At 37.7% G+C, this 10,940-nt stretch overlaps 1 protein-coding gene across 1 annotated transcript in view; it reads right to left on the bottom strand.

The window, feature by feature from the left end:
- The window catches only part of LOC136857612 (ATP-dependent DNA/RNA helicase DHX36), a 294,182-nt gene that overhangs the window by 21,315 nt on the left and 261,927 nt on the right, over positions 1–10,940 (bottom strand). Inside the window, exons 17-18 of the mRNA XM_067136394.2 lie at positions 9,526–9,623; positions 9,343–9,438 (exon numbers count right to left, since the gene is read on the bottom strand). Of these exons, the coding sequence (XP_066992495.2) occupies positions 9,345–9,438; positions 9,526–9,623 (192 nt within the window). The 3' untranslated portion in view covers positions 9,343–9,344. The remainder of the gene's footprint in view (positions 1–9,342; positions 9,439–9,525; positions 9,624–10,940) is intronic.

Raw genomic sequence — 10,940 nt, forward strand, 5'->3', positions numbered from 1 at the left:
CTTTGCGCTTGCCAGTGTTCTTTGCCAAAAGAATCATTGTATTGCATACCTGCCAACTTTACAAAACCATAAATCAGGAGATTTTGATATGAAAATCAGGAGAAATCAGGATACAATTGGTCAAAACTGCTTATTCTACATGTCCTGCGCAATATAATACTATGATGTATTTATAACACTTATTGTCTCAAAGCCCAACTGTTGCTATAACGAGGCTACAAGGCTGAAAATGACACACCTCTATTACCTCACAGGAAGTATGTGAATGAGATGATAGGTCTCTGATAAGCCTTCCGAAAATAGTATGAACTTATGCTCCACACGTATGTATCGGTCATGCACTTAAATGCCATTATTTAGCAAATGCATAGATTAATATATCGCATCAAGCGCCCGTGCAATTATGCGAAGCACAATGCTATTTGTATCAAATACCTAGCTGTTGTACCCGTGCTTCGCTACGGAATTCTAGAAAAGACTGTCCTTATAGTTTTCTCAACTGAAGTCAACATAGGTCGTTACAATGATGTCAGTACGAATGTCACGATTAAAAGTAATGCTGTCATACGAAATATTTGATAAAATGAAAAACAGCACATTTTCTCACTTTTAAAGAAAAGTACCACAGTGTCGATCTAACAGTTCAAAGTTCCAGAGCTAGAATGACCAGGCCGCAGACAGCCACTAACACTCCTGTGTCATAATTCCATTTATGATGATGCTTGTTGTAAAAGGGATCTAACCTCTAGGTCATCGGCCCCTAATGATACAAAATGCAACGAAATGTAACGACAATTTAAAAGTCCAAAATCATCCACTGACCAGAATTCAAAATGTGCTGTTCCTCACATAGTGGCTACTAACCATAGGTAAGGCAAACCCAGGGTGTCGCTCATAAAGTGGTACTAATCACAGGTACTGTAAAACTCACCTTGATTCACACAGTGTTGCTATTAATCACAAATCTATTGTGTACCTAACATAGTGGTACTATGCGCAAGTAAAAGCGACCCCGCATGGTGGTATTAATTATAAGTAGTCTTGTGGTTCTAATTCGAACATCTCTAGGTCGCCCCTTTTAATCACATCTTACAACAGGCAGGGAATACCGTGGGTGTATTCTTCGCCTGCGTCCCCCACACACAGGGGTGTGTGTTTGGTCCATGAGAGCTATTTTATTTCGCTCAAGTCCGCCGGCAAGCTAGTTCCGCCACCTGGGACGCACCACGTGGTAGTATAACCTCTCCCCCTGCTACACCAACGTAGTAGGTATGTGGTTATTCTATTTAAGTGTGCACACTGCTCATTCCAATCACTGCCTCAATGTAGGGATCAAATAGCTGGAATACTATGATGATCCAGTGTGTTACGTACCAGTAGTATCAGAAAATTTATGAACCAGAGGAATGGCATGCTAAAGAAGAGAGAGATCTAACTCCCGAGCTGTTTCCCGCCAATATTCAAGGAGGCTGTTATACTAGATATGCAGCAGTAATACCATCTATTGGAGATAAATGGCAGCAGAATAAACAAAGCACATCACAACAAACAATGGTCAATGTAATGTTATTGTCGATCAACTTTATGAGCTGTCTATATTGCAGGCATTCCCGTTTAGTTTTCTTCCGACTCTGCGATATTAGAGCATCTGATGTAAAGTGAGTCCTCCTTACTTTTATGATTCCCTCTTGTGTTATTATTCAAGCGATCGTTCCTTCATGACTTTTTTCTCATTCTTATAATCATCTTCACAATATTATTATAGTCAGTACGGTAAAACCGAATGACATAAATAATCAATCAATCAATCAATCAATCAATCAATCAATCAATCAATCAATCAATCAATCAATCAATCAATCAATCAATCAATCACTACTGATCTGCATTTAGGTTAGTCGCCCAGGTGGCAGATTCCCTATCTGTTGTTTTCCTAGTCTTTTCTTACATGATTGCAAAGAAACTGGAAATTTATTGAACATCTCCTTTGGTAAGTTATTCCAATCCCTAACTCCCCTTCCTATAAAGGAATATTTGCCCCAATTTGTCCTCTTGAACCCCAACTTTATCTTCATATTGTGATCTTTCCTACTTTTAAAGACACCACTGAAACTTACTCGTCTACTGATGTCCTCCCACACTATCTCTCCACTGACAGCTCGGAACATACCACTTAAAGAGAAGCGTTAGTCGAGCAGCTTGTCTCCTTTCTCCCAAGTCTTCCCAGCCCAAACTTTGCAACATTTTTGTAACGCTACTCTTTAGTCGGAAATCGCCCAGAACAAATCAAGCTGCTTTTCTTTGGATTTTTTCCAGTTACTGAATCAAGTAATCCTGGTGATGGTCTCATACACTGGAACCATACTCTAGTTGGGGTCTTACCAGAGACTTATAAGCCCTCTTCTTTATATCCTTACTACAACCCCTAAATACCCTCAACCATGTGCAGAGACCTGTACCCTTAATTTACAATCATATTTATTTGATTACTCCTGTGAAGATACCTAGGTATTTACAATGATCGCCAAAGGGAATTTTCACCCCACCAACGCAGTAATTAAAACTGAGAGGACTTTTCCTATTTGTGAAACTCACAACCTGACTTTTAACCTCGTTTATCATCATGCCATTGCCTACTGTCCATCTCACAACATTATCGAGGTCATTTTGCAGTTGCTCACAATCTTGTAACTTATTTATTTCTCTGTACAGAATACCATCATCTGCAAATAGCCTTATCTCTGATTCCATTTTTCACACATATCATTGATAACTCTCTATAACTCTTGTTATGTAGTACTTTTCGATATGACCAATTAGATTAGTAATTAAAAATTAAATTTTGGCACCTTTCCCTGAACTACCATTTCAAACAGGGTGAATAAAATCATTTGTAGCGTGGACTGTAGTTCCTTATTCACCGACTTCACATACTGATTTTCATTAAATTCTGTTCACCCATTTTCTCGTACCTCGGCGCTTATATGGACTTAGCAACAAAAATCCAAATTCATGAATATCTCTGTTATCACAGCTGGTGCAGTAAAAATGTATAAGACATAAACAATAGGAAATTTAATAATATATAACTTTAATTATGTAGTATTTATCGTTAGGGCCAATATGTGAGAATTAAATTTTAGGCTTTCCCCTAAACTACAATTTCACTCAGCACGAACACAATTATTTATGGCCTAGATTGTAGTGACTTATTTCCCGACTTTATATACCGATTTTCATTAAATTATCTTCAGCTGTTTTCTCGTGATATGCGCACGTACATACATACATACTGTACCAGGAAAGCCTATGTCCTGGCCCATATCAATCGAAAGAAACGTTATTCCAGCATAAAATATCCGTCTGATGTACGAACAGCTAAGCAAAGGAATGTTCCAGCATGTGCCAGACTCCACGAGTACACTAGGCGAAGTCAAGTGACGTCACCTGTCGCTCGAAGCTCACCTCCCCTAGAGATATTTCTCGAAAAGAATTTTTCTTTTCACAAGCTTTTCAACGCCTTAACCAATTTCAACGGGACAAATGCTGAATTGTAGCGGACGTCATAAAAGTTAATCCCTGTGAATTTCAAATTAATCCATCCCATGGTTGTTGAGTTATAATTTAAAGTCTAAGAAGATTATGCACTCACGGTCACATGACCAAGAGAACCACCCCTCCCAGCGCCGGTATATATGTCAAGGCTAACAAGCAGAGCAGAGCAGTACAAGGACGAGTACACAGATGTATGTGTGAGTGAGACAGAGGGGAGACCGACCCTCGTATGTCCGCAAAGTCATGGTGAAAGTACTTGCCGTCGCGTTTTCGGAATACAAAGTTATATCGCCGACAAAATTATGTAAGACATCGCACTGTATTTAGTATATCACGTCGCGACTACAGTCTAATTCTAAAGACATTTGAGAATATAATACGAGTGAACTTATTGAAGTGCAAATACCAAATATTTAACGTTCACAGAGTATATCATTACGTGTAGACTTAGTTTACTTTACATAATATTGAACTACAATGAACAGAAACTAACGTGTAGAAATACCAGAACTCATTTCTTTTCGAGTATTGAACTGTGTTTCTTTATTCACGTTGTGTTCATGCCATATTAATATACGACTTACAGTAGTAAACTGGGTGAATACTAAGAACTTTTTCTGAGGTAATATGACGTTATAATAACCAGATAATCAGAAAATAATCCTTAGTGACTTAATGACCGTGTTTAAAGACTGTGATTATAGACTGTGATTTGCCTTTTTCAATTGTGAACTGAGTAATTATGGACATTCTCAGTAACGACTTTAAATAGTATTTCATACAGAAAGGACTGTGATTATTCATTTAACGTCTTAAAGTTCAATTACGCCATAAACTGTGTTCGACAGTAAATGACAGTGTCAGTGATAACTACTCGCACTAAGTGAATTTTCCGTGTGCGAAAAATCACCTTAACGAGCAGCAATTCTACACGATCCAGTTCCAGCTATCATCACCTCATCGAGGGACGTTAACATGGTGTGTTAATGGAACATCGCCGATCCTGATTCTTCACGGAACATTCCAGACGTCCGTCCTTCAACATTTGTAGCAACATTTCTTTCATTAAGTGTGTAGTAACAAACTGACTAAAATTTTCTCATTAATTCTGAACAGTGGAAACTTCAGTGCCGCGTGTGAACAAGTATTTCAGAGTTCTCATAATTTCTCAGAAGTTCATCTTTTGTGATTAATTTAATTTTCAAATTTAATTTTCATATCTTATAGAAGAACTTTAGGCTTTTCAAGTGTGCTATACATCAAGGTTTACAAACTGAAAAACTTTCAACAGAAATTTAAATTCTCATGTTAATTTGCAATTACAAGTGTGTGCTCATATTTAGATAGACTTTAGGTGGAAATCTAATACCTCGTATTCTCACATATGAAAGACTTTGGAATCAGTGATATTCATTTAATTTTCATGAACAGAATTTAGGAAGATTACGTTCAAACTTTTAATTTCAATGCCAGATTTGAGTCCAATAATTATATTGCAGGGTGAAGAATCAAGAAATTGTTAAAAAAAAAATTATAACCATCTATTATTCGCTCCGCGAGTCTATCCTACTCTGTATCGGCTCCAAAACCAAGTTCCACTCCCTGAGGTACTACTCATGCCCTTTACCCAAGAACTTTTCCTGGTACAATACATACATACATACATACATACATACATACATACATACATACATACAGACAGACAGACAGACAGACAGACAGACAGACAGACATACATTACGGAAAATTAAAACATGCATTTCTCCTTGTTACTGTGTTCACGACCGCTACAGAAATATTGTTCTTTATAAATTCTGAGCAATGTACAGACACACTTTTTTTAGTTATATTGAGATAAATAAAAATTAGTCAGAATTGACTCCAAATGACTCCTAAAATCTCTAGAAAAGTCACTAGTCATTATCATTGAAATTCTATCACTAAATTACTAAAAAAGACTCCATATCTAGCGACTTGTCTCTAGAATCGACTAGACTGATGTGAATGAACATGAACATAGCACGTGAGAACGAGAAATTGACGATCGATATACGCGTCGCGATAAACAGGGTTCAATAAACATCACACATTCCTCGCATTAATAAACGTAGATATTTAGTTTGAAAGCGGCCAATGAGCGAAGGACTTCCAGCCACTCGCGTAAAAAAGCTGAAATGGCGGGATTTGAAAACAAATGTTTTAAGTCCACCAAAAAATAAGCTAAAATCGGGAGAAATAATACAATAATTGGGAGGCAAGAAAAACTGTCGAAAATCGGGAGTCTCCCACCTAAATCGGGAAAGTTGACAGGTATGGTATTGGCTTAAGACACTCACTGCATGGGATGTGTCTGGACACGTTGCAGTTGACAGGTACATAAGAGCACCTGTGTGCTCTCTATAGGGGGGCCTCTCGCCATCATCCTTAGACCATGTACTTGATCTTGACAGTTTAACTCCAGCTTCAGTTGCTGTGGAAATGGGCTTGCAATCAGACATTCAAAAGCGATCTAAGATGTCCATAATGTAACCTTCCTGCTTCAAGGTGATAATTGATTCATTTCAAGAAAACTCAATTGCGAGATAGTACTTAATGTCTCCTAGGTTTTTGACCTCAGGGAAACGACTTTGTAGAAATTTGTGGACCTCGTCAATTTTTCTCGAGTTCCGTGACAAAACTAAAATGTCATCAACATAAACTATGATTTAGGAGAGCATCAGCATCTGAACCCTTCACATAGATGCTCAAATCGCCGGACGTTGGTTTGACACCAAGCTTTAGTAGTTGCTTGTTCAAGCATTGGTGCCAACAGCGGCCAGCCTGCTTCAAGCCATACAGAGCCTTTTTAATGCGGCACACACAATTCTTGTTCAGCATCTTCAGCATCCTCTTGGCTTCATCTATGATCTCGGATGTTGCATTGCTTTCCTGTACGATGAATTCGAGCATTTCCCTGGTATAATTTGGTACCTCCATAAAGATTTCCTCCTCAACAATTCCATTTAAGTATGCAGTTGCTACACTGAATTGTCAGACAAACATTGCATGATGAGCAGCGAGCACAATAGCTATTCGTATTGAGCTAAGTCGTGCTAATGGTGTGAACATTTCAGTATAATCTATACCTGGCCTCTGGGAAAAAACCCTAGCCATGACTCTAATCTTCCTTCCTTCTTTGATCTCTCCATTTGCTCCATACTTATTCCTAAGGACTACATGACTTCCAATTGTTGTCCTAATTTCTGGGCGGTCTACGAGATCCCAGGTCTTGTTTCTTAGAACAGAGATAAATTCGTCTGCCATCGCCAGCATTCACTCATTTTTCTCTGGACCTGCTTTTTTTTTTTTTTTTTTTTTTTTTTTTTTTTACGTCGCACCGACACAGATATGTCTTATGGCGACGATGGGAGAGGAAAGGCCTAGGAAGTGGAAGGAAGTGGCCGTGGCCTTAATTAAGGTACAGCCCCGGCATTTGCCTGGTGTGAAAATGGGAAACCACGGAAAACCATCTTCAGGGCTGCCGACAGTGGGGCTCGAACCCCCCCCCCCTACTATCTCTGGACCTGAAAATGCCATCTGAATTGGAACCTCAGCCAGACATAACGAATCAATTTGTCCTCCACCATATTCCTGGTACAGCTTTCGAAGTCTCCCTTGTGTTCCCAAACTAATCATTTCTGGCCTCCCTGGAGCATGTCAAGATTGTTGTATTTCTGGTTGTGGTTCATTTTCAAAACCAAGAAATTCTTCTTCTGAACTATCTGAATCTTTGATGCTTTCTGTATGTTCTGTGTGTCTAGGAGGTATGTTTACATTGATGAAAGGATCAACCTGCTCTGGCTCTATGCTGGGATGATCTTCATCAAAGTGCTCTACATCTGGGTACTGACTTGCGAAAATATCAAGATTGTATTTTTGCTCTTTTCTGTCTCCTTTAAAAATCTTGACATCACGTGCGATTTCCACTCTTCATTCCTGTGGTATCCAAATTCTGAAACCTTTGGACTGCTCCGCATATTTGAGGAATATGCCCTTTTTCCCCTGAGGGTAGAATTTTCCTATATTCGGCAATTGATTTAGGCAGTAGGTCTCGCATTCAAATTTTTCAAATTTACAAACATTTGGAACCGTTCCAGACCAGGCTTCATAAGGAGTTTGTCCACCCAGTTTACTTGTAGGACATCTGTTCCTAATGTAATTCGCTGTTGCATCAGCCTCTGCCCACTAAATTTAGTGAAAAATGGAAGAGTATGTATAGGTACTTTAAGGCAGAAACAGGTTCCAAGAAGGACATTCCAGGAATCATTAATGAACAAGACGAGTGTGTATGCGAGGATCTTCAAAAGGCAGAAGTCACACACTATTTCTTTGCAGAAGACACTTGGCTAAATGTTTAACTCAACCTCGCCAACCGTGCGCAACATGATGTTTGCACGTGTCTATTTTTCAGTGTATTTTATCACTCTGCATTTAATCACTTCCCAAACGCGCATCCTGGGCCCATAACCTGTTGAAGAGGCATGATGTTTTGGAAAGTAATAAGGTCAGCACAGTTTATATTAGAATGACACTATTTATTACATACGTAAATCACAGATGGGTCCAGTGAAAGCAATAGACATGGAGATTACAATCGTAACGTGTCAGAATGGAAAAAGAAACCATAATGTGTAGGTGGCGCTACTTGATGGTAGCCAGAGTCATATGAATATATATATAAATATTCTCAACAGATAACCCATATTAACTATATTTTTCTCTTCCTAAATATTATTTTCCTACTTTGTATTATGTAATAAATAATTCTAAGTTTAAAGTTATCTTGAGGTGTCTATTTATGAATTCTACATTAGTGTAAGATGTGTTAGTCTTAAGATGACAAGTCTTTGAGTAAATTAAGTTAAGCTACACGTAGGTCAGATGGACAAGATCATCAGAGCGAATTATAATTACGAGACTTGTCGGATGGTGCATCAGCATCCGCTTTCATTTTTGGAATCCACGTAAAAAATAATCGAATCAACCCTGAGAAGCTGGCTGGGATTCCTAGAAAGGTGGAGGAGATTGACGATAAAGATTCACATGCAATTACCAATTCCTATTTTTGGGAAAGGATAATAGAATCACCAAGTGGAATGATAACCTCCCAGGGGTTGTAGCAAACACTAAATTTGAAAAACTGTTGTGGATTGTTAAGAAAATATTTATATTTTATGGGGAGATTTTTCTTTTTCATTAAGAAACCACACTAGTTCATGCTTCCTGAGTTAATACAATGATATTCTCATAGCAACAAAATCCATTATGAGTTTTATGTAACTTCTGCAGCATTACCAGCATGATATCTAGCCATGTGTGGGAGAAAGAGAGATAAAACCTGCCACATAAGGCTGCACTGCAAATACATTGATGAACATGCAATAATGGCCACTTAAGGATAACGTCTGCCATGGTGTACCCATCTAGGGAACTGAAAGGGAAGAAGCAAGTGTGAACAAATACATATCAAAGACAGCAAACTAATTACAAACACATTACTTATAAAAACAATGATTAGGCTTTGTATGTATGTGTGTGCCTGCGTGTGCACATGCACTTGGACTGGCATGCCTTTCGAAGACATTACTTAGCATTGGCCGATCATCTAACAATCTAAGCAGAGTTCTACTGTTGTTATTTATCTGCGGCCATGAAAGCCTTAACTGGCATATTATTCAACCACAATTATCACTTTACCACAGATATCATAAAGACTGTTACTGATAAACATCACACAATATTACCTACCATTAGCCCCGACTTTGGGATTCATTTCCCGCAGGTTTCTCTGGAGGTTTTGGTAAGATTTTCTGATCTTCATCTGTGATAAGTTGAATCAAAGACCTGGGAAAAATATACAAATACAACTGTAAATGCTCTTAATAAGTTATATGAACTTCAGGAAAAAAAAAAGATCACATGAATATTTACCTTAATATTTTTGTTTCTTGATCCTGTGAGTTCCACTCAATTGTTCCAGGATTAAGAATCTTTTTGTCCAGAATATTGTTGGTTTCTACCCTCAGACTCTGTAAAAATCAATTCATTTTATAACTTCCGTACTTGTGACCCGTTGCACAGAAAGGGACCTAAAGTTGAATTTTTCATTTTTGAGATATTTGTGGTTCTAAAATTGGCATAACTTACTGACAGGTTCAATAATTCAGAAGATATTAATTATTGACTGCTGCTATTAAGAAAACTGTATTTTGGGAAAATCACAATTACAGCTTTCACAAATTTTCTTACCAATTGTACAAAGTTTTCATGACATCGAGTGGCAAAGATTTGTACTGCTGTGTAACTTAGTTTGTTAGGAAGACCCATAGATAGCGAAGAAAGACAAACCATACTGTAGAAGGGACATTTTTACACCTCAGACACTTTTGTTCAGCTCGGCTGTAAATTTCTACTGCCGACTTTGGGTCCCTTTCCACACAATGGGTCGCAGTTACAGGGATGCCACTAGGAAAAAGTGTACTTCATTTTCCAATATACAAATTATCATCACTGCTTAACAGGTTATACAAATTACTATCTAATAAATCATATTAATATGGAACATGAAAAAATATTACACAGACAACAGAAAAAAAAAAGAACTAATAAGCAAAGAGTATGCAACACATGATACCACTGACTATAAATGATTTCTCAAAATGAATATTGAAGCGCAGATGGCAGCTACCTCTATGTTTGTTGACAGATGTTTTTTTATGTCTAATGAAGTTCAAAACTGGGATAAGAATTTAGGAATTGTTCCCCAGTCTCCCACCATTAACCCCAAGACATATTTTACCCGAAGAGTGAAATCTGGCGATAATACACCCTTTACATAAAAAAGGTGATAGATCAGATCCCAACAAATATTGGGGGATATCATTGCTGGATATCACTTACAAAATTTTTTCAAAGTTATTATACATGAGAATTCAAGAACAACTTAACTGTGAACTAGGAGAATACCAAGGAGGCTTTCGTCCAGGGAGAAGTTGTCCAGATCAAATTATTAGTTTAAAGTGGATTATGAAACATCATAGGGTTAGAAACAAAAAGTTATCACTTTTGTTGATTTTAAAAAGGCGTATGATAGTATCCATCGTGAGTCATTATTGAATATCCTAAAAGAATTTGGTTTACATCCAAAACTTATTCGCCTTATTGGAATTACCCTTAAGAACACTAAATCTAAAGTCAGATTTAGAAATGAACTCTCAAAGCAATTTGACATTAATACTGGACTTCAGCAGGGAGATGGATTCTCACCATTATTGTTTAATTGTGTGTTGGAAAAAATCATGCGGGAATGGAATAAGATGTGTCAACCTAACATCAAGATTGGCAGA

The sequence above is a fragment of the Anabrus simplex genome, chromosome 1, assembly GCF_040414725.1.
Source record: "Anabrus simplex isolate iqAnaSimp1 chromosome 1, ASM4041472v1, whole genome shotgun sequence".
Lineage (NCBI taxonomy): Eukaryota > Metazoa > Arthropoda > Insecta > Orthoptera > Tettigoniidae > Anabrus > Anabrus simplex.